Here is a 24,550-nt window from a genome sequence, read left to right on the forward strand (position 1 = left end):
AAGTTCTTTTTGTAGCAACTATCACAGAAGAAAATCAAAACTTTGAGAGTTTTATTTTACAAATACTCTACTCGCTATATATATATATTCATTTGCATTACACTTGTGTGCCTTTTTGCATACGCTCATTTGATAACAGAGAAATTAGTTCAGATTAGTGTATCATCGACTCAAATAAACTCAGCATGTAAAACAATGTAGTGTCCCCAACCATGAAAGCCTCACAACGACTTTACTTTCTTCACAGGCTGACTGGACTTGTGGTCCAGTGTCAAAGGGCAGGGAGGGAGAGTGGACTGTACTGACATTCTCAATCACAACACAGCAACACCACCCAGAAACAATCGGACTGGACCAGGAGGGTGTGAAGCTGGTAGAACTACTGCTGTCTTTTTTTTTACAGATTTTTTGTGAGTGTGTGGCTGACGAGACCCACCCGCCAACGATCTCTTTTCTTCTGAGGTTTGGTACAGTCATGTCCAGACAAGAATATCCCTTCTGAGAAACAACTTCTTTTCCAAAAATGTAGCTTCACTAAAATCCGATGCAGTACAATGTTGTTTTTTATTTATTTTTTTTAAGCAAGAGCTAGGGCATAAAAATATTTTCTAAATATTCATTGTTTGTGAGGTTGTAAAGACATCTGAATTAGTTCGATGTCAAAGCTTATAATGTTCTACTGCTTGATTATCAATGCACACCCACTGATAAAAGTTAAAACAATAAATTCTTCTTTCCTCTCGTGCTAATTATTAATGCACTAAATATTTAACAGCATATGCGTTAACAACATATAGAGTTAAACTGTGTCTTTACTTTTTGTTATTTGAAAAATTATGTTTGCTTATTTTGTCTATCGACATGAGAAGCTTAGTTGAGCGATTGTCAATTTTCTCCTGGGCCTTTTCTAAAGAATTTTGATATTTAAAATTTTATAATCATTTCTCAACTATTTCCATATATTTATTTATTGGATTGCAAACTATTTCTTACACGATAAATAAGGTGATAAGAAAATTTTTTTTAAAAATGACTGTATTTTAATTTTTGAAACCTGATAAGACCGTGTGCTGGGTGAACCTACCTGTAAGGCATTGGCTAATGGGAGGAATTCAAGTCATCATATTCGTGTTCTTCTTGATGAGGCGAATTGGAGTCAGAACCCGTCGGTGTAATGTAAGTACTGCATTTTTTTCTTACAGGTTGTTCATAGCTTGTGTCATCTACACAAAGCATGATCCCAGAACACAAACATGTACGATCTCAATCATCTATTTATTGATAATCTATGCCGACATCATCTACTCTTTGGGGAAAACGATTGGCGATGACAAGATTAACATTGGTTGGGGGGTGGGGTCAAGTAACAACATATTCTGTGTGAGTCTTAAACAACTTTCTTTATTTTCTTTAGTGAGATATTACGGGCGTTATAGTTGTTATAGTTGTTTGCATATTCGCCGGTGGTCGCTGCCATCCGGGCTCACCACTGTTGATGTTTGGATGTGAACGGCACCATCCCCGATTAAAGTCCCCTAAACGCTTGTACTTTAAATATTTATCTACAACAACAGCCATAGACTGCAGAAAAGACAGATAACTCCTTCTTGTTCCTGGTAGTCTTTCTTGTGGCAAGAAAGTCCTTGGTACACATCGTCCGTCAAATTAATATATTTTTACGATCGCTGAGGTGTGGTGGCCCCTCTGTCATATTATGAACTCTCACCTGTAGTGAGGTGTGGCGAGCCGTCAGCCACATGATTATGACCCTGACCTGCTGTAGTTTAGTGGAGTCTCTCGCTGGAATGTTTTTGTATTCGTCGTCAGCCTTTTATTTTGTTGTCAGTTTTGAAACACTTAGGTGTCGTATTTCCATCCTGAACAAAACACCCAAGAATCGTGTGTCAGGCCCGGTGGCAATAAAATGATCTCCCGTCGAGGCGGACGTGTAGCAGGACACGTTATCTCACCCAACTACCAGCTGAAAACAGTTTTCCCCGCACACACCTACACAGGTGAGGCTGAAAGGAGCGATTACACAATCTGCCGCAAGGGACTACAGCACTGACAGGACAGGAAGGTAGGACAAGACAGACTTACTTCTTATCATAGCTTGCGATCCTGCACGGTGGTAGAATGAAAGGATAAGAAATAGAACCGGTCTTTGGAAACCCGGGGAGAGTGTGTTTGTCAATTTGCTCAAACTACTGCCAGGATATTCCTACAGTCCTGTTGGTGCGCGTGTATTGTCAGGCAGGACGGCAAACCCACCGTCTTGCCCACAGTGATAGTGCTTATCTCACCTTGTACTGATGGCCTCAGATTCCACTTAGCGGTGATTTGAGACTTTAATCTTTTAAAGCCACCCCCCACCTTCCCCTTTATCATCTTCAGCCAATAACTCCACAGGCGCACCGACAGCTGGGAGGACGGCGATAACAGATGACACTCTTCCTCCTTTCGTCAACGATCCTCTAGACAGGGTGACCGCCTTGTATTTGCGGGTGTCACGAGAGTACAGCCACCCAGTCTAGGAGCCAGACAGGATGGCGGGTGCTGGCTTCTGCCGACTGATCTTCAGTCTCAGCACTCTAGCCTTGACCTGGGGCTGGAGGTGTTCAGTGGAGCAGGACGTGTGTGACGTGTGGCTGACCATCGAGCACCGCGCCACCATGATGGACACCTCCACCCTGGTCATCATCAAGGACGGACTGCTCTTCCCTTTCGACGCCGTCAACTTCACCATCGACAATTCTATACCGAAGGAAAAAGTATTAATCTATGCCACTGTGTTGTCTGTCCGCTTGACTGTCTGTCTGGCTGCCTGTCTGTCTGTAGTGACTGTCTTACTTCTTGATTGTGAGACTGTCTTCCTGTCTGTTGGCTGGTGACTGTCTGCGTGACTGCTTGACTGCTTGTTGTCGGTCTGTCTGCGTGTCAGTCTACATCCGTGTTTGTCTTCTGTCCGAGAGTGCTCTAATGTTTATTTGACATTCTAAAGAGTGAAAGGAGGAGTCGAGAAAAGAAAGAAAGGTTCTCGGAAGAGTTTTAAACATAAGATGAGATAGAAGTCGCAAAGCATAGTTTAGAATGAAAATGCAGACATCAAACAGTGTTTTCAAAAGACTTCCTGGCTCGTACACTGTCTTGTGCCAGGGTCGCGACTGTCGACTCATTGAAACGAAAGCAAAGAAGGGTTAGCGAGGTTGCCGTCAGAGGTCAGAGGTGAACTCAAGCCAATACAATTAATGTCGCTTAAATGGCTTTTCACAGCGGGTTGTGACAAGATGATGTCATCCCACCACAGCAACATGTAAGGCACAGTTAACCGTGGCTAAGTGTGACAAAAGGTGTTTACTGTCAGTCACCCTGCCATCCTGTCCTGATGACATCCTGTCAGTGGCTCTCACAGTTGTCTTTCCTGGTGTGAGTGTAGTTTCCTTGTCTTCCTCAGCAAATAGACTGTGTGTATTCTTCTCAGCCAGATATTCGTAAAAAATAGTTTGACTCCTTCACGATCTCTTTTTGTCCCCTTCGCTCATTTGTTTCACGGCACACCCCTCCCTCCCCTCCCTCCTAAGTATACGGAGTTGCCTCCCCTGCTGCTGGGACTGAGGTTTTATGTCTTTCATACTATAGTCAAAATCTCCGGATTTCACAAACATTGCTTCCACAAGCACTGATCTTTCAAAACATTTTTGTACACGCCTTCGAATGTTCGTTTAGAGATACAAGGATGTCTGATTTTTTCTTGGACTTTGTGATTAATATGTACTGAGGCTCTTACGGCGAGTACAGCAATATGTCAAGACACCTTGAGTAGAAGGCTGCAATATTGCGCAGTATAAACACTTCTATCTCCTCTAAACTTCTGTTTGTGACAATGGATGTAGGAGTAGCTGTCTGTGGTGGTATACCATTGATGTGAAAGAGGACATGACAATCCGGCCAGTCAGAAGAAAAAGATGAACAGAGAGCAGGACGAAGGTTTTCCGTTGTGTGGAGGCCTACCAGACGGTCGCCGTCAATCCATACAATCCACCCAGTCCATGTTTTCTTAGTGTGGTTGACAGTGTGGTTGGGTGGAGTTCACAGGGAGGTCACAGCTGTGCCCGGCGTGATTTCACTGATCGATGTCAAGATTTTACCTGCGATATAACGGTCAGGGTTGGCTTTCTTTTCCGCCTCTCGCATGCGCCATAAACTATGCCACGTCACTGTTTTCTTGTTCATAAACTGAAAGCTGTCAGCAAACTGTTAAATTCGCGACCTCCGAGGTCGATAGGCGCCCTCCACCACCCTCCGTTAGTGGAAAACAAATAACAATCGTGCATGGCCTTCTGTAGACTTTTTAACCTGCAAAGACAGACAGAGAGATAGAGAGAAAGAGTTTGTCACAGCTTTGACTGGAAAACTGCACCCCCACCATTACACACCACCACCACCACCATCACCCGGACATTGCCGCATGCAAGTCTGTAGTTATTGTAGGATATCAACACAAATATTTGCATTTAAAAAATAGATATCAATAAAGTATTTAAAATGTGAATATTACACAAGCTTACAATTAGACACACTAAACCCTGTCTTCCTTCAAAGGTAAGAGTTAGTTGTACAAGCCCTTATGTATAAAGTCCTCTTTGAAGTGTCCGCCGTCAGGTTAGTGGTTCCAACATGAACAGTGAACCACACAACAATCTTTCCTCGGTCGCTGCCCCTCTCGATGTCTACCAAGATCCGGCGATTCTATATACTAAGAACACAAACGAGAGCAAGAAAAATACCTGCACAAAAGTACGTGCACGGCATGGAGAAAATCGTCACGTGACCCTTACCGGCCAAGGACACAAAAGGTCAGCGAACATCACCACCACCTTCCCCTAAAGGTGTTTTTAAGAGTCGGTGACACCGCTACATCAACGACAAAGCGACCGCCAGGAGACGCCGGCATCTATCTATCTATCTATCTATTCCTCTTCGTGCATCAGGTTGCACATAAGGCCTCAACCAGAGTCCGCCACCGATGTCGATCGGCTGAAACCCGCTCCAGGTGACCCCATGTCCAGCCCTTTCCTTTCATCTCCCTTTCCACTGTTCTTCTCCAAGTTTCCTTTGGGCGGCCTCGTTTTCTTCGGCCGTCTGGAGTCCATCGTAGGGCGACTCTGGAAAGGTCTGCTGTCTGCTGGCGGAGCACATGTCCAATCCATCGCAACGCCTTCGTTGAACCTGCGTGGTGATGGACTCGGTTTCAGTTTTCGGTGGAGTTCTTCGTTGGTGATGGTGTTTGGCAAAAGATGTTAAGTATGCGCCTGAGGCATCTGTTTTGGAAAGACGTCAAGCTTGTTACTGATGGTTTTGGTCATCTTCCAGATTCTGATCCGTAAAGGATGGTGCTGATCACATTTGACTTGAAGATTCTCAGCTTGATCTTCTGGCTGATGTTTTTTGTCTTCCATGTGCTCCTGAGTGAGGCAAAGGCCTGACTGGCTTTCGCCAGTCGGGCTCGAATCTCTACCTCCGCATCCCCAGTGTTTGACATTTTGGACCCAAGATAGGTGAAACTGTCAACTTCCTCAATCTCTTCTCCATTTAGTTTGATGCTGTCTTGGACTCTGGCGTTCACTCTCATACTGTTAGTCTTTTTTGTGCTGACCTTCAAGCCAAGGTTTCCAGCTGTTTCTGAGAAGGCTTTGTTTTTCTGCATGTCTTGGTGGCGGTGTGACAACAGGGCAATGTCATCAGCAAAGTCTAAGTCTTCCAGTGCTGTTGTTGCTGTCATAGTCATGGTCATCTGAGCCCTCTCCTCTCGCTGTCGGTGGAAGTCTTCATGATCCAGTCCATGGCAGGATGAAGAGGAACGGCGACAGAATGCAGCCCTGCTTCACCCCGGTACTGACGTTGAAGGGGTCTGTGAGCTACGTGTCACAGACAACTGGGATTTGAAGTCGCTGTACAGGCATTGCAATGACCTGAACAAGTTTGCAGGGACTCCGTAATGCCTCAGGATCTTCCATAAGGACTCGCGGTGGATGCTGTCAAAAGCCTTCTCCAAGTCGATGAAATTGATGTACAGCGGTGTGTTCCACTCGTTGCACTGCTCCAGAATCTGTCGCAGAATGAAGATGTGTTCGGAGCAGGATCGCCCAGGGAAATCCTGCTTGCTGTGGTCGGAGGTCTTTCTCAAGAGTTGCCGTCAGTCTTGACAAAACAATCTTGCTGAAGACCTTGCTGGTGAGGGAAAGAAGTGTTATGCCCTCCATTATTGCAGTCTCCAAGATCTCCTTTCTTGGGTAACTTGAAGATGAGCCCTGTCTTCACGCAACAGGGACCTGCCCTGATTCCCAAATTTGCCTGAAGATTTCAGTCAGCTTGGGAGCTGTCACATTCACGTCTGCTTTCACATCTCTGCTGTTATTCCATCTGCCCCTGGTGCTTTGCCGCTCTTCATTGTCTTGACTGCTGCTGTCACTTCTTCCAGGCTTGGCGGTCTGTGCAGATGTCAAGGTCTATAGCTGCTGGCTGGATGTCTGCAAGCTGAGGGATCTGGTCTGTTCAGAACTGACTCAAAATGTGCCCTCCAGCGCTGTAGTTTTCCTGCTCTCCCCTTGACGACATTACCGTTCACGTCTTTTCACTGGCACACACTGTTCTTAAACCCGTTGTTTAGCTGTTTGTTTATCTTGTACAGTGTCTTCAGGTCATTTTACTTGCTGCATTTTCTGCTTCAATCTGCCAGTTTTCTATGTGTATCTTTTGTCGTTCTTGTCAATCCTCTTCACCTCTTTGTTCAGTTTTGCGTATCTTTGTCTGTGTTGTTCCTTCAGGGGCGTTCAGATCTGGTGCTGCTTGATTCTTTGTTTGGCTGACTTTCTCTCTTCTATCTTCTTCCATGCTCTTCTCTGATCCACTGTTCTTTCTTTCCGTTGGAAACCCAGTATTTTCTCTCCTGATTCCTGTAAGACTCGATTGAAGTCGTCTAAGGTCATCTCTTGTTGCTCTCCCTAGTGCCTGGAACCTGTTCTTTACTTCCATAGCAAAGGCCTTTCAGTGGCTGGATTTTCAGTTTTGCCAGAGTCCACTCTCTGCTGACGTGCCAGTTTTCCTCGTGATCGACGCAGCTTCAGAGAAACTGTGGCTATCACAAGAGTGTGGTCACTGGCAATGTCTGCTCCTCTGTAGGCTCTAACATCTTGAAGTGAGCTCCTCCATTTTCGGTTGATGATGACATGGTCTATCTGGTTCTTTGTGATCCATCTGGTGATGTCCATGTTGCCTTGTGGATGTCTTTGTGTGGGAAGAGTGTGCCTCCAATCAGTAGGTTGTTTTCTTCACAAAAGTCTGCCAGTCTCTCTCCGTTGTCGTTGATGTTCCGATTCCATGTTTGCCATGACATGCTCCCTGCAGGTGTTGTCACTTCCCACCTTGCATTGAGATCGCGATGATGAGCAACATGTCGTGGGCTGGAACGCTTTCTGAGGCTGCCTGGAGCTGATCGTAAAAAGCATCCTTGTCTTCTGCCTCAGAGTCATTTGTTTGGTGCATAGCAGGCTAGCACTGTCAGCTTGGTGTACTTGGAATGGAATCTTGCTCTCAAAGCCTGGGTCCATAAGGCTTCCATCCCAGCAGTGCCTTTTCTGTTTTCTTGTTCAGGAGTAGAGCTACTCCTTCAGAGTGCTGAGCGTCTGATCTCTGAGAACAAGATGTATGTCCTGACGCTAGTCTCCTCTTTCCGTGCCGGTCCATCTGACCTCACTGACTCCCAGATGTCCAAGTTGTAGTTGTCAAACTCCTTGACTAATTGGAGCATCCTGCCAGTCTGGTACAAGGTCTGGACGTTCCAGCACCCCACCCTCAACTTTTGCCTCGGCTTAAGTAAATCCGCTGTCGGGCGCCAGCTCCCTTTCGGGTTTGGCTGTCGTCCGTCATTAGTCCAGTCTCCTGGTGTGTTTCATTACCCCGCCATCTGTGACGAGTTCTCTGTTTTAGTTTCTGTAACATGATTTTTTTTTACATGGTGGGGTTGTTAGCCCTACCACAACCTATTTTACCTCTAGGTGAGGTGTCCACCTTAGTCGCCTCTTACGACATGCCTGGCTGGATGGCAGGGACCCTATTCTTACAATGCTTGCTAGGCAAGTATACCCCGGGGTCCCACAGGGGAGACGCCGGCATCCACCCACGCAAATCACTCGCCACCCGCCCGCTGCTTCCTTTTCCAAACAATTAAAGGAGAAGTGTGTGATTGACTGTCAGGGTCACACCCTGCGCCTTGTCTCTCAGTAGTGTGTGACTGTGACCCTGCACCCTGTCTCCCACTAGTCTGTGACCCTGCACCCTGTCTCAGTAGTGTGTGACTGTCTGTGACCCTGCACCTTGTCTGTCCCTGTCAGGTGATTACAGCGGACGGGTACCAGGAGCCGCGGCTGGTGATCGCGGTCAATGGCAGTTTCCCCGCCCCGACCCTGGAGGTCTACGAGCACCAGACCGTGCGTGTGCACGTGCGCAACAACATGGCGTCCGAGACCACGAGCCTGCACTTTCACGGCATGTTCCAGAGGGGCACACCCTGGATGGACGGCGCAGGCATGGTAACGCAGTGCCCGATACTGCCCGGCCAGAGCTTCACATATCAGGTATGTACCACGAGCTACATCAGCAGGAAGGCTACAACTGTGACAGTCAGAATCAGGTAGCTTGCAGCAGGTGTATGCAGCTTTATTATGTCATACAGGTGTGACATGGTGATGTATCACCCTAGTCTCTCTGTCACTGGAGTCAGTCGTGTGGCTCGACAGACGGAGCGTAGTCAGTGGACGGACTGTATCGAGCTCTGTCGTAACTAACCGTCTACAGTCGCTGTTAGAGTTTGTGATGTACAAGTACCACTCACTCTGACTCGCATCTCACTGCCGTCCACCTTTTCCTGCCCTCAGTTTACCGCCGAGCCGGCGGGCACCAACTGGTATCACTCACACATGGGGGGACAGATGACTATGGGACTGGCCGGCCCCTTCATCGTGCACCCGAGGCCAGGAAGCGGTCGTTCGTATGACGGCGACGTGGTGCTGATGGTGCAGGACTGGAACCACGAGTGGAAGGCAGCCATGAGCTTCCTCAAGATGCAGTACGGGATGTACGTTGGGGGACGGAAGGTGTCGGCCTCCAGAAACCTGTCGGGGGCCAAGTACAGCAACTTCTACTTTCAGTCCGGCCTCATCAACGGCCGCGGGAGGTTCCACGACGCCAGCAACAACACGCACAACGGCGCCCCCCTCGAGATCTTTAATGTCAGGTGAGAAAGACAGTCGGCCCAGCACGCCACCCCGGGTGGGCGAGAAATAACATCGGTAGGGAGCGGTAGCGACACTGTACAGTTGTTAAACATTGGCAGGGTGCATAACTGTTTGATACATCGCACGCACGTTTGCACGCACACGCACACACACATTCATCAACTCGAGTGATTTAAATAGAGACAGAGACAGAAGCACACGTGCAATCATTCCATTGGATGTTTCTCTTGTGTTTGCTACGCTTAGCCCTGGAGGTCGCTACAGGTTCCGTGTCATCCACTCGGGCTCCGTGTACCCGTTCAAGATTTCTGTTGACGGTCACCAGCTGACGGTGGTGGCGTCAGATAGCCACGACATTGAGCACGTGCTGGCTGACGCCGTCATCGTGACCCCGGGCGAGAGATACGACTTCGAGGTCAACGCCACACGTGACGTCGACAACTACTGGATCCGAGCGGAGAGTCTTGAGGTCCGACATCCCTCTCTGCCCTTCATCCTCCACCTTCCCCTCACTTTCTCTCTCGTAGACGGGTGGATCCGCTATTCACATCGTCTTGCTCTTTCTCTGCATGTAGTACATGTTCACGTGTCTGGCTGCTGTATAAGCTTAGTTGCTGACTCGGAGTAAAAACATTTCTTTTTTCACTTTCTCTGTATTTGCATTTGATCTCTTGGCACCCTCTCCATTCTGTTTCTCCGTTCTACTTCTTCACACTCTCTCTCTCCACTGCGAGCCAATGAGTCAGTGTTTTGTTACTCACATCTCTCGAACACGTGATCTAGACTCGGCAAGGTGTGAGTGACACGTGACGCAGGTCACCAGCGCGCGGCGGCGCAACTGAACCGAACTCACTTCCTGCCCACAGGTGGGGGTGCGGCACGTGGCGGAGGCCATCCTGCACTATGGGCTCGGCGACAGACAGGATCCTACTCCAGCCCACGCCCCTGCTCGGTCCTTTCCCCTTGTGTGGTGGTCAACTGTCCCTTTAAGCTGTACCCCCCTGAGGACCACATCCACTGCATCACCGTGGACCAGCTGCGCGGGGCGGAGCCTATGCCGGTAAACAAAATGACAGTGACGATGACAGTGACGATGGCAATGACGATGTGAGGTGCTTTTAAAGTTTCCTATGATGCACCAATCGCCTTATCTGTATCGTGTACTAGCCTTTGTTCTGTCTTTTTGTAAGCACACTCTAGAATATAATTACTCGCTGGCATCCTAGACCTTTGCTGACTCACCAGCATCGCCACTCAACCACACACCCATACATACACTCTCTCTCACACACACACATACACTCTCTCACACACACGTACACACACACATACACACTCTCTCTCACACACACATACACTCTCTCTCTCTCTCTCACACACACACCTACACACACACAACCACCCACACACACACAATGCAGTCTGTCCTGTTCTCGCCGAGGGCGTTTCGTGGCCCGAGTCTCATGCCTACGTCCGTGCTGTCTGTCTCATGTCACAGCCCGAGGTCGGGGAGGGAGCCACTCAGGTCAAAGACTACTTTCTGAACTTCGCGTTTCCGGGCAACACGCAGACTCCCGCCTCTGTGAACGGCGTTCAGTTCCTGCTGCCCACTGTGTCCGCGCTGACGCAGCCGACAGACTTCACCTCCCGCTGTCCAGGAGAAGGGTACAGGTGAGCACACAGCAGTGACCTCAGGTCACCACTCACTAATCACAGCAGCCAGGAAACATCTCGCTCCCCACAGATAGCCCATGATCATCATGTGTCACCTGTGTTGACACAGATATCAAGCTGAAACAATGACACACGTGACACCCCCCCCCCAACAGGTAACAGGTCACTGGTCAAAACAAGAGATAATCCAATCAAGTGAAGTAAATGATGTCATCAGGTGTCACAAATCTCGCGCTGTTCTTGACATTTTTAACTTCTGTACATCAGGTGCTTCACTTTCCCTAATCGTCTCTGTCCTTGCTCCAGATGCCAGGAGGATCGGATCTGTCAGTGTTCCAGCGTCCTTGACCTCGAGCATGGTGAGGTCGCTCAAATGGTTCTCTTAAACCTGGGGAAGGGCAAGGGGTGGAACCACCCGGTCCACATGCATGGTCATTCATTCTGGGTGGTGAAGGCCGGCTTTTCTACCTACAATGACTCCGGCTTTCTTCTCTCTGACAACCAGGACATCGACTGCAGGGGCAGCCCACAAAGGTCAGCACTTGCTTGTAGTTGTACATTGATGGTGCAGCCTCCTGTTGCTGCTACATTCTATTCTCGCCATGCTTTATGCCAGCCTCACCACGTGAACGGATGAGAACCTTCTTGTATTTCCTATTGTTTACTGTGTGGGTGTGGTGAAGCGTGTTCTGAAGTAAGCACGAGCAGTTATCCAACTATTGTGTGTGCGTGTATGTAGACTCGTATAAGCAGGTTACGAAGGTAGTAGCTGTCGCAGCAACAGCAGGAGGAGAGTGAGTAAAGGAGGACAACTCCAGCTAGAAGAGTTGTTATGTAACAGAATGTAGATAGAACGAGGGGGATAACTCCAAGGTTTGTCCCATGCTTTCCTCACCAGGGGCGAGTCGTTTTGCAACAACGCCACGTGGGCTGATCCTAACTGGTCCTCGGACAAGGGTGGGGTACCCGGACTACTCTTGTCACGACCCGTTCGCAAGGACACAGTCAACGTACCCACGGGTGGCTATGTCGTCATCCGTATCAAGGCTGACAACCCGGGCTTGTGGGCCATGCACTGTCACGTGCATCTGCACCTGGGAGACGGCATGATGCTCATGCTCAACGAGTCCTTCTCTCACCACCCGCCCCCGCCACCCGGCTTCCACACCTGCGGCGACTTTAACAGGAACAGTACAGGTGGTGGGTAGTCTTCTTTCTCTCTCTGTGTGTTAACAGAACAAATGAGGAGACAAATATTTATTTATTTGCTCGCCTTGTTATTAAGACAGATACTTACTTTATTTACTTGTGCAGACATCTTGTTTACTAACTTGCAGGTCGTCGTTGATAGTTCAGTTACTTCTTTGCTTTTTCAGATTAAAATAAGGTCGAGTGTTTTCTAGTACCAACATTATTTTTGTTTGCTAGTTACCTGAGTTCCCGGCACCCACAGACTGTGGACTGTTTGCTGGTGACATGTTGTTGACTAGTCCGTGTACATTGTGTTTGTTTATTGTTTGCTAGTACCTACACATTGTGTGCTGATTCCTACAATTCCTTTTCAAGTACCCATAACATTTTGGAGAGTACAGACATCCTTTTTATTAACAAGGACTTACGAGTAGTCTACATTACAACAACCCAACAGCTCTACGAGGGGAGACAACTGCAGAGAACAGGAGTGTATTTGTTGTAGCTTCCCTTGCCTTGCCGGCTAGCTCACATCTACAGCTCACATCGACACCAGCGACAAACAAGAAACAGCATGCCAAACATGTAAACACATTTTCACTAACGGAGGTGACCCACAGTTTTACACATGATTTGACGGTGTCTTTGCTAGGAAAAAGAGGACTGACTGACTGACTGACTGACTGACTGACTGACTGACTGACTGACTGACTGACTGACTGACTGACTGACTGACTGACTGACTGACTGACTGACTGACTGACTGACTGACTGACTGACTGACTGACTGACTGACTGACTGACTCTCACTCTCACGCTCACGCTCACGCTCACGCTCACTCTCACTCTCACTCTCACTCGCTCACTCGCTCACACTCTCACACTCTCACACTCTCACTCTCTCACTCACTCACTCACTGGGATTGCTATTTTCAGCCCTAAAGAACAAGGCGAGTAATTCAGCAACATTGTCTTTCTGGCTGCTGCTCGCGGCGCTGATGTCCATATTTCTGGTGGACTATGGGATTTAAAGCTCATCTCCAAAGTTGACTACCTGACAACAAACTGCATCCTTATAGGACTGAGCATATCGGTGTTTAGTTTTTTTTAAAACAAAATTTAAATCTTCACACCCTTCAATATTTTCTCCATCTTTGCAATGTTTAACAATTGATTAAAATGTTTCCTTTACATTAGGAAGTAATACACTCTTGTTTAGTCTGATTCGTTTTAATTAACAAAGTCATTAAATGCTTTTATAGTGTGTATATTGTGCTACATTTTAAAATCGTGTGGAACAAACTTTGGAATGTTGAAAAGGACTGTAAAATGTTAAGTTATTTCATTCTAAGTTTGAAGGCCTTCAAAAAAATATTTAGTCATTGATTTGTGCACATGGTTTTCTGCACAAATGATATCAGGTCTTTGTCGGAACCTCATCAGTCAAAAAAGGTGAAAACCTCCCACCCTATTCCCGTTTTGTCCGTCCTGCTGTAACCTTTTTGACAGAGGATCCATGGCATCCAGCACATGGGGAAAGATGAGGTCCCTTGCTAGGTCTGACTATCTTTGTGTTTGACAGGCCATGTGCACAACTTGTTTTGAAATCAATGATGTCAACAAAATGAATAGAGACTTGAAAAGTAATGTTAAAGTAATTAGTTTATGTGATTTCTTTTTATTATTGATCGAAGTACCTACCAATCAATTATTTTTTTAAAACTTAGAACAGAGTCTTTTCCTTATTTATATACATTTTTTTCTCAAGAAATGTGTATATATACTTTTTCTACTATTAAGAAAGCCACCAATAAAAGTGATAGACAATAGGTTTCCTGATATCTATTTTATACTATGCTTGTATCGAATACTCAAAACAATACCTAACACTCATCTTATAGTTTTTTAACATCATTTTGCTAATATTTCTTTATTAGGCTATCCAGAGACTTAGCTTTCATACTGTAGAAAATATGTTTGTACTTTTGTGGCGTTTTGTGTAGTAGGGGATTTAGTGTGTTAGTCGGGTGGGGGTAATGTTGTTACAATGATTAAAGTAGTGAACTGGTCAAGCTGGCGGCATATCGGCCCGACTGGCGCGCCAAATGTCTGGCCGCCACTATTCATCACCAGTGGCCAGTCGAAGCTAACAACAACCTGACGTAAGCGGCCGCGAGTAGACCATGGCCAGAGGGAGACAACCGGGTAACAGCCCGACACCCCTTTGTCCAGCTGAAGGCCGGGGACCGCCTGAGGCGAGCAACGCCCTTACACCTGCGTCCAGACCTTGCTACCTCCAGGCCACCGGAGGAAGTACGCACCGGAAGAAGGAACCAAGTCTGGCGAGGGGCAGAGAACGTCACTTCTCCAAGTAGCGAGCTGGTGAGCGGCCGCTGAGAGTCCGTCTTATGGATCATAGAAGACGTTAAAGTCCACGTGGGGACTGAACTGTGAAGTGTGAATTTTGATAAGCAGGAATTTGTGAACTCTCGTTGAAGTCTACATAGGACTGAACTGTAACTTGTGAATAGTGAGCAGTGGAATTATTATCAAGAAGAAACACCAGAGAGATAAGTTTTAAGATATACTTGTAGCCATTCTTTTATGTAGTTATGTGTATATATATGTACATCTTTTCTTTCATTATATTCGTTATTCATATTGAAATCTGTATTTTGAGGAGTGTTTTGGAGTGAGCGTGTGGACGCATGCTGGACGGGTGCATGCGAGTGCAAATTAATCCTTGCGCGCAGGACCCCACACGTGGAAGTCCATTACACTAATGACTGAGACTACTGCAGCTCGCAACTTTTCTCGATAGTAATCACTAACCACGACAAAGACCCTGGACTTTTAATGCAAGATTTTGATGTGCAACTTGCCCTGGCAATAAACTATTTTTCCTTTTAAGCTTATAAGAACCAGCAAATGAAAAAAAGCAAAATATTATTCCTGCTCTTTATGATACATAATTTCCTTTCCAACTATTTCCCAGCTATCAATAGGTTACCTACTAGATCCTCCGTCCTCAGTGAGACATTTACTTCTGTTGCCAGGTGTGGGTACACAGATGTAACTACAACCACCGTTGTTGCTTCCACATCCGTTGGGCCCTGTAATAACAATGAGGCAGCCAGATGTGAATTATGAAGGGTAGACATACCCGGGAGTTCGCTGCTGTCCCCTTATTAAAAAACAAGCTTTAGACATCGGAAGTGAGAAGTCTGAACGTGTTGTAGTTCCTTCCTATCATCACATGACAGTGTTTGCCTGTACAGTGTGTTTGCAGGTAAACTACTGCTGTCTACACGTGACCTGCCCACTGACCTTTATCTTCTATTTCCTCAGCGTAGACACGGATGTCATTTAATTTCGAGGGTTGGTAGAAAATGCTTCTTCTATTACTGCCATCCTTGCCATATCGAAATACGTGTGTTTTTATCGTCTGATTGAGATTTAGAAAGCTGAAAAAGGTTACTTCATATTTTAAAATGAACAAAACTGGTTCATCCCTATATATAAGCAAGTATTTATTGAAACATAATTTCAATTCTGGTAATAATAAACTTATTTTTGCAATAAAGTCAACTGAAGAGAAATAGTTGACAGTAATACGGAATAGAAATAAAAATAAAAAGTGACAGCACTACCAACCTCCAGTCCGTCACAAAGAGGTCATTGAGATAGAGGTCCATGCCGTGATAGACTAATCCTGGTTGTTGTAGAATCACTGAAGTCTTCCTCCCTTCCAGGTCAACCCAGCCTACCTTCTGTGTGCCACCATCTGCCCAGTACAGTCTGCCCTCTGCACGCGAACATCAACAGAATAGAGAGAGAGAGAGATAACACACACACACACACAAAATAAAGAAATTATAACAAAAATTGTTTATCCGCAAAAACATTACATATAAAAATGAAAATGCTTACAAAGAATTATTTAAAATGTTTCATAAATTATAACAACACAGAGACCAAATAAGAAAGGAAAGGAAAAATAATGAAGGATGGACTAATGAGCAAAGATCTCACGGACTGTGTCGAGAGCGATGGCGTTCGGTTGGTTGAGATACTCGCCCCCTGAGACCAGAGTCTGACGTCCTGTACCGTCATAGTTGGCTCGCTCTATGGTAGGTGTGGCGCCACAGTCGCTCCAGTATATCACCCTAGTTTGGTATTTATATCCGTACGATGAAATGTGCGTATAAATGATTGCCTTTCAAATATTTTAATTAACTTGGTTACATTTGACATTATACGTCTTATAATATCATTAAGAGAGACGGGTTTGTGTGTAAATAAATGTGCATGGCGTGTGTTTGTACGCTAGACAAATCCTTTGTATACGGAAAGGTTGTAGAGTGTATTTGATTGGTGTATTTATTTCTGTATCATCTTTAAGATGTCCCTTTAACTCCAAATTAACTATCACTCGTATAGCTAATGCTAGCAGCATTCCAAAAGGCACTTTGTTAGACAACGAGAAAGAATGAAAAATGGGGGATGGAGTGGGGGTACTGGTCGGCAGCGCAGCGTTACGTCCCCTGTCAATTTAATCTGTTAGTGACGGTTTGTGCATCTTTTAAACTCTTTTGCGCAATGACTCTTTATGACAGTTCCCTGGGTACATTTTCTAGTACTTTTTTCTTCTAAACCTGATATCTGGGACAAGACCAATCTGCCTATAATGCTATCTACTTTTTTGAAATATTATCACCGGATCAACTATTTTTCTTATTTATTTAGGAATTCTTGTCTTCTACATTAAATTAATTAGTCTATCTTTAAATTAAATATGTTTACCCATTGCGTTTGTCAAGCTCAATGTCTTTCGGCATGTCAAGTGAGGAGTTGATGACTATTCGATGAGTGTTGCTGTACATGGTGATCATGCCGATGACTTTATTGCCTGCGTCTGTGTAGAAGATGAGCCTGGACAGTGCGTCTACACACAGGCCGTCTGGCACAGAGGCTGGAAAACATAACTGTAATTATTAATTTTTAAACAAACCATCTCCATTGTCATTTGCTATTTAAGTTTCTTAGTTCTTAGAGATATTGAAATTTGAATACAGTAGTTAGAGCTAGCTGTCGTGAGGAAGTTGAAAACACTAAACATTTTGTAAAGCAAAATTGTTGGGGTTTTTTGAGAATTTGAAGTAAATAGTAAATAATTTAAATTGGTTTTTTGTGTACCAGTCTACTTGAGCCATTTATTAAATTCCTAATAAACACTAATTATCAACTCGGGCCTCCAGCGCACACCCCGACAAACAACACAAAGCAATTTTAGTGAAAGCAAAAACCAAACAAAACAAAAACAAAAACCAAACTTACGAAGTAGCAAGAAACTAAAAGCCGAGAGAGCTTACAAAACAATGAAGGATTAAAATAGCATGCAAATAAACTAACTCCATATCTTGGCTAGGTATCCAGGGTGCCTCGTTAACATACTAATACTAATCCAGATACCTCGTGAGTCAAGTAATCTATTCTATATGTTGTATCTATATAGTGTAATACTGTGTTTGAATGAAAAAGTTTACCCAATCCTAAATAGCGAACAAGTCGAGCATCACTGCCGTTAAGATTAGCTGATCGGATGGTCTTCTCCACATTGTCTGTCCAGTAGACACGACCAGTCATCGGGTCGTAGTCAACAGCAGTAGGGTCTCGTAGTCCATTGAGAGGAATTTCATTAATGGTGGTCGTGTCGATGTCTATGTTGTGAACACCCAGATACCCCGATAGCAGAGATGCGGTAACAAGGAGAAACTTTAGGGGATGATGGCTGCAGGCAATCGAAATAATTGTAGTCAGCTGAAATACTGTTAGAATATAATAATAGCAACAAAACGCAACGTGATTACAGTTTGGCAGAGTTTGCAAGTGTATTTTGATGAAAACAGGAACAGGCCTATATAAATAAAGCTCATTGTTCCTGAAACAGTTTGGAGAATTACCGTGGTTAAAATTACTTTTGCTTTCATTACAGCTTAGCGTTTGTTGTTGACTGTAGAGTAATTTAGACGAAGAAATACAATGTTTTTCTGTATAAAATGATTTTAAATTGTTTGCATATATGTTAACATTGTAATTTCTTGAAAGTAGAATAATGTTTTGAATAGTTTTCTTACACATTAGGGTTTATTTTTGACGGTAGAGTGATTTAAACAAAGAAAAAGAATGTGTTTATTCATAAAATGATTTTACATTGTATATAGCTATACATAACCCTAATTTCTTGAAAGTAGAATCATGTTTTGAATAGTTTTCTTAGTTTAATTTCTTTAGTTTTTATTATACGTCTACCAGATCATGTGACAAGTGTGTATCCACCCGGTATAAAACATTCATGACATATTGTACAGAAGATTTAGGTTTTCCCACCTGCAGTGTAGCTCGCATGGAAGCCACCTGCGGACTGAGACGAGTCAGAACGGAATCTGATCCACATGGTGTTTGATGTCGATCGTCTGGTGTACCCTGTGGTGTTGCAGTAGATACCCAAAGATGGAGACGTCCCTGAGCCGCCATCTCTAATCTACAAAAGAACCGTAAGTTAAATTTTGTTGAACTATTGTAGAAAAATGTCCCTAATAACAAGGAACGTCAGGAAGAGTTTAGTCATTCATGGCTTTAATATGATATTTGGGATAATAGTCATGTTTATGTATTGATGGCTGAGTGTTGTAAGAGTTATCACCCTTTCCCTTCCAATAAGTACAAACTCCCGCATAGAGAAAGCCCACTTACAAATTTTTGTAAGAAAGAACACTTGTGGGACAAAGAGTGTTGTCAGTGACCAATGTGTATCCGTCCCCAACATACACACGATTTGACATTTGTTTCTTTCTTGTCAATATTTGTAAGCGTGTCAATAGCAGAGGAAGTGTACTTTTAAAAAGTATTTGGTATTAATCTTTACTTAATTTAAAGTAAATAATATTGAGCCTCCACCAGTTCCTTAACAACTTTCTTCATAGATGCTAATGACATTAATTACAAAACAAACCTTGACAAACGACGCTCTAATCGAATCAGTATAGACGAAAACCTGTTTGTTTGTTTGTGAACAATCAACTCAGACGTGAATGCGCGAGAAAGTGCGAGAAAAACAAATACTTTGGAATCATCGGAAAACACATTGGAGAATTTACTCATGTTGCTACAGTAAGTAAACTAAAAGATCTAAATCTTTAATTATATTTATACCTGTAGATAGTCCTGCTTACAGTCAATAATATCAGCTGCCAGCTCAAAGCTTAGAAATGTCAAGGTTATCCGATATCCTGTTGGTGCTCTGATTATGTAAACACAATCCTGATCAGGCGGGTACTGACTCGGGTACAATGGTGACGTAATGGAACCGTACGAAGCATTATATTCACCACCACAAGCTAGAAGACAAATATCAATTTAAAACGATAAAGGGATTATTTTAAAAAGAGTCATGTGTTTTACAATAAGAGACCAGTGAGTGAAGTGTATTCACCGCCACAAGCTAGGAAACAGATTTTAGACTAAGCTAACCTTAAGCGAAAAGTCATTAATATCTTTGATGAAATGATAAGAGAAGAATATAATAACCCTTTTCAGCTACTAATACTTATGATAATAATATTTATATTTATAATTGCACACCACGTACATCCGGCTCACTTGTTTTTATTAGTAGTTTTACCCGTGTGTGTGTGTATATAAACTGTTTGCTGACTTTAACATATGACAGTCGGTATTGATAAAATACTCAATTAATTAATAAAATAACCAAATACATTTAAGCAAACAGACAGACACGTGTATTTCTACATAATTTCAAATCGCTTCTAAACTTGAGTTTACTAGTAATCACCTTGCACTTGTTGATGAATTCCAAGTGTGAAGGAAAACAAAAAAAGAGGAGTGATCATCTCGTTTGCTGAAATGAAAACCAAAACATTAATAACCTGATTATCCGTTTTAAAGTCGTCCTACCGATGATTTAGTCTGATACATGTGGAATAATATGGATCAGGCGGGTACTGGCTCGGGTACCACAGAGACGTAATGGAACACCCCCACCCAAAAAAAAAAAAAAAAATACATACACCACCACAAGATAGAAGACGTGAATAAATTTAGGAAGTTTCAGTGATTATTTATCAAGATTTCTGTATTTTCCTATACACGGTAATCATCAAGCATGCCTAATTTCGTGTGTATTTATGATTTATTTAATTGAAAGGCTAACTAAGTGTTTGATAACAAATAAAATGTATTTTATATATTGTTAATTCAAACATTATTTTTTTCTGTACAAAACTAACGTTTCTTGAAGCGAAAACTCTAATTTTACTGCTTTGTGCTTTTAGTTTCTTTGTGTGTGTGGATGTGTGGCTCGATTGGGTACCAAGCGCTTCAAAAAGTAATAATGAATAACAGACACAATCACGTACTTAAACAGGGAAAACAACTAAGTTTTACACAAACCAAAACAATTTTATACAAATACGGACAAAATAAATTTAAAGACACTCATTAAAAACCAATAAAAATAAAGCACAAAAACTAACTTTATATCTTAATGATGTGGATTACGGATGAGTCTTCTATAACGTTCTCCAAGAAGATGCTGAACACTGGAAGAATACTACTGACAGATAATCACACTTGTCTTGAAGAATCTTTCTTGGTGTTTTATCAAAAAGCTGCAAATTATAGTCAACGGCAGATAAAATCGAATAATTTTTTTAAAATATTGTGCAGGATTTAAATTTATATCAATACCATAAAAATTTTAAATGTTTGCAGTTTCTTACTTCATTGTAATAAAATATTCTAAGTTTTTCTAGTTTATATCTTTTGGTAATTAAATGCAAGTTTCGCAGGGCTGTCTGGTGTAAGTCAGAAGGATAATAGAAAGAAATGTTTGACCTTTAGTCTTTGGACGAAATAGAGCTACGTGGGACGAATTGACTTCTGGTGTGGGACGAAATGATTTTGGAGTGAAGTGACCTATGACCGAAATACATTGTGGTGCAGTCGTTATGGTGATTTCCGTTTGCTTATTTCGGGTATCTAAATGTCCGTGCACAAAGCACATACTTTGTTTTACACATTTCATGCCTTTTTATGGCAGTTTTGGATATAGGATTATATTTCATATTTATACTGCTCTAAACACACAATTTTAAGCATTCCATAATATAATGAAAGATCGTAACTGTATGGGAAGAGAAAGAACATCGAAATTAGGCCAAAAGTTAAAAGTTGATCTAAAAATTTTTTATACAATGTATACCAACGTATTCTGCCAATGACATATATGTTATTAGAATAGACGTTAGGATTTAAATATTACTTATTATTTTCTTATAATTCACGATTGTTGGAGTACAAGTCCATTTTGAATTGAGTAATCTACTCAATTAGAGTAATTTATAATTGAGTAATTTAACTACTGCTAAAATGGTGCATTTATCAGCTCAAGCTTGCCTACCTTCGAATATAACAGTATCTGTTTGGTCTACTTTTGTTTTCCTTTTTCTCAGAGGGTAAAGGGATGTAATCCATATTGGAGCCAATTCTGAATATTTCAGTAGTTTCCTCCCTTACATATTCATTCATTCACTTAAGCACAGCGAGACGTGTCCCACAACACTACTAGTGGGCACCCGGTTAGCACAATACGATTCCACCGATTGCCGATTCGACTACCACGCGAGCTGATTACACTTCTGTTGACAGACAACCCATAAAGTGGATTCGAACACAAATTAATCATCTTTATAGTGATTCGACCACCAAAAATACAAAAAAACAAAAATCCCCCCCAACCCACCCCAAAAAAAACAACAACAACAAACAAACAACAAACAACACCCCCCCCCCCAAAAAAAAACAACAACAAAAAAACAAAAAGAAAAAAACAAAACAAAGAACAAATAAACGACAAAATCAAGTTTTTACGTTATTAACTTCATTTTTAACTATTGTTAATTGCGACCTGTAGAGTGTGTGCGTGTGCACCGATCTATGCGTGCGCGAGAGGGAGAATAGAGAGCGAGTTAAGAGAAAGAGAGCGAGAGAATACCTATGAATACTGAGTATGCGGTGACAGACTACAGGAACCTCAGGACAGCTTTTGTCACATGCTGAGTATGCCTTTTAAACAGCTATCTCTGTCTGCTCTGTATGGTGCGCACCAGGTGCACCCTTTCATTAATTGATATATTTCATGTAAGACTAGATGCAACGGCGCGAATCTTGTCAGTTATGAAGCGGATAGCCGAGTGGTTAGAGCGCTGGCGTCCAAATTTACTGTCACCACTGAGGGTTGTCTCCCCTCCCACCTCTATCTCATGTTACACTGGCACATACGCCTGCCTTTTCTTACATCAGGGTGCTTAGGCTTGCCAACAAACCACCCTAGACCCTAAATAGGGTAACTGGTACCTCGCCATTTAAGTTATCCCATGACACACAGCAAACTTTCCCAAGTCGACCCATCTGGCGGTAATGGGTACCTGACTCCATAGAGGGTTGCAGAAGGTAAGGCAGCACCTCACAGCCACACTCCAAAGACCTCAAAAGGTTAGGTGATGACCTTTACCTTTAACTTTACCCTGTGAAATGTTCTCCAGTCGTATTTTACTAATGGATGAAAAGCAATTCACAGTGGTATTAAAGAAAGTAAAGAATTATTTATTTCTTCTCATTTGCTCTCGTACGCTGCAATCGTAACTTGATATAATTTTCAAACAGTCGCCACAAACTTATCATCCTTGAATATGCCTTGAACCTTAGTTATGATTGTCGTGCTGACGATAATTAACAAGGAAGACCGTCAGACTTTGAGCAGCCACGGACAAGTCAGTAAATGTTGTTCTTGTTTAGCCTGTAAAGCATGTTTCGCCAATAGCGAGTGTTTTATGATAACCTTGACCTCGACCTCTTGCTTTCTGAGTCATTCTACAATAAAACCCGACACCAAATCACTCAACCTAATTTTTTTCACTGAACATAACCCAAACAAGTACAAATAACTTTATAAGGAGATATTTCTGTTCGTTTTCTTTTTTCCAAGTATTTACATGAAAATTATAAAAAAGAAAAATGTTCAACATTTATTTAGGAGGAGTATTACTTTATTTACTTTCTAACATTGAACGTGACAACCGTTTGATCCAGAAAATCATTGCCGACATTATCACGAATGCAAAGTCGTCAATAATGTGCATTGATGAGGATTAACAGTTTCTCTATTTCTTTTTCTTGTTTAGCTTTTGAACACATACACACAGACACCTTCCTAAAACTTCTGAATATTTTTCATCACTAAACTTACCTGCGCTTTTCATCGATATGCCAACCTGTCCAGTTGAGCATAAACTGAGGGACTTGCGAGCAGGGCTTCTTGTCTGTGATTCCAACAGCTTTCTGGTCTTTGGCTCCACAGACACTTGTGATCCACGTCCTAAATAAAGGCAATCAGCCAATCGTTTACTGTTACCTTTGCTGTGGGCCCAGTACTTCCCTGGCAACTCCACACTCGGCTGAACAAGCTTTATTTGGCGCTTATACCTTGGCTATGAAAATCCCAATGAAAAGGGTTTAGAGAAATCGAGGGTGGAAGGGTTGGGACTGGAGTCCTGACACTCGGAAGCTAAGTTCCTTGTAGTCATGACCACAGAGTTTTGCTTTATTTAATACAATAATATTAAGATAAATCTTGAAACTTTAATAAACTAAATCACTGTAAATTTTTAAGTGTATTTTATCAGCTTCATACAAAAATCAGTAATAAATTCACCAAAGACATTCTGAGCTTAAAAGCCTAAAAATTAAAATAGTTTTATTAGATAATGTAACACTTTTGTGTTGTCTTATTTTTTATATATTTTCCACCACCTTTATTTTTACTTTTGCTGCAAAATTTAAGCTGAATATCCAAATAAATATGTTAATAAAAGCAAAGAGATTAGCAGCCGCACTAATTAATACAAAGTTTATCTAAAGCTACAATGAGAACTTACTAACTGTTCTATTCCTGTGTTAGGAACTAGTGTATGCGTCCTGCAAGTAGAGTAGTCGGGTTTTTTTAAAAGTTCTTAAGGTGAATGTTTTCCCCACTCTCTACCTCCTACCACCACACTTTTGATTTGACCTCAAGAAGTGAAGGAGAGGGGGACAGAGAGGTAACACCGGATAGAGTTACTTCCTCGTTTCTTTATTGACTAGTCAGAGTCTCATTGTACCCTCACATGCAATTTTGGGAAATGAAAACGGGTAAAGGGTCGAAGTGATATAAGACATTTTGGGATTAGATAATAGTTAATAATAGCAATAATTACTTTTGTCATCACTATTGTAGTCGTTGTTATCATCATTATCATCAGCGTCGTCAT

The 24,550-nt window shown here is 42.9% G+C and overlaps 4 protein-coding genes across 9 annotated transcripts in view; all 4 read right to left on the minus strand.

The window, feature by feature from the left end:
- Positions 1-24,550, minus strand: part of LOC112556888 (low-density lipoprotein receptor-related protein 4-like) — a 260,038-nt gene that overhangs the window by 105,228 nt on the left and 130,260 nt on the right. The window lies entirely within an intron of this gene.
- Positions 1-24,550, minus strand: part of LOC112556893 (low-density lipoprotein receptor-related protein 4-like) — a 111,344-nt gene that overhangs the window by 46,448 nt on the left and 40,346 nt on the right. For all 4 annotated transcript variants that reach the window (XM_025226326.1, XM_025226325.1, XM_025226324.1 and 1 more), the window contains one exon: positions 16,965-17,133. In XM_025226326.1, the coding sequence (XP_025082111.1) occupies positions 16,965-17,133 (169 nt within the window). The remainder of the gene's footprint in view (positions 1-16,964; positions 17,134-24,550) is intronic.
- LOC112556894 (low-density lipoprotein receptor-related protein 4-like) overlaps positions 1-24,550 on the minus strand; it is a 47,767-nt gene that overhangs the window by 2,154 nt on the left and 21,063 nt on the right. The window contains exon 14 of the mRNA XM_025226329.1: positions 1,085-1,223. The gene's annotated coding sequence lies outside the window, so the exon portion shown is untranslated. The remainder of the gene's footprint in view (positions 1-1,084; positions 1,224-24,550) is intronic.
- LOC112556909 (bone morphogenetic protein 1 homolog) lies at positions 17,809-23,604 on the minus strand. Of its 3 annotated transcripts, XM_025226361.1 has the most exons (6): positions 23,491-23,582; positions 20,717-20,782; positions 20,017-20,082; positions 19,377-19,561; positions 18,552-18,705; positions 17,809-17,952 (listed from the first exon to the last, which is right to left on the minus strand). In XM_025226361.1, exons 3-6 carry the CDS (start codon positions 20,072-20,074, stop codon positions 17,939-17,941), a joined length of 411 nt encoding a protein of 136 aa, XP_025082146.1. In that variant the 5' UTR covers positions 20,075-20,082; positions 20,717-20,782; positions 23,491-23,582; the 3' UTR covers positions 17,809-17,938. The 3 variants fall into 3 exon arrangements, with proteins under 3 accessions (XP_025082146.1, XP_025082145.1, XP_025082147.1); XM_025226360.1 differs by lacking the exon at positions 20,717-20,782 and having other exon boundaries at positions 23,491-23,604; XM_025226362.1 differs by lacking the exons at positions 20,717-20,782; positions 23,491-23,582 and adding an exon at positions 21,643-21,982.

Source organism: Pomacea canaliculata, linkage group LG2 (genome assembly GCF_003073045.1).
Source record: "Pomacea canaliculata isolate SZHN2017 linkage group LG2, ASM307304v1, whole genome shotgun sequence".
In the NCBI taxonomy this organism is placed as follows: Eukaryota; Metazoa; Mollusca; class Gastropoda; order Architaenioglossa; family Ampullariidae; genus Pomacea; species Pomacea canaliculata.

Bases quoted from the DNA above. Each gene is read 5' to 3' on its own strand.
- LOC112556909 (XM_025226360.1), bottom strand. The intron at 19,562-20,016 runs GTGATTACTAGT...TTTGTCTTCTAG, and splicing joins AATTCATCAACAAGTGCAAG to CTTGTGGTGGTGAATATAAT. The intron at 18,706-19,376 runs GTATAAATATAA...GTTCTTTTGTAG, and splicing joins GTAAGCAGGACTATCTACAG to ATTAGAGATGGCGGCTCAGG.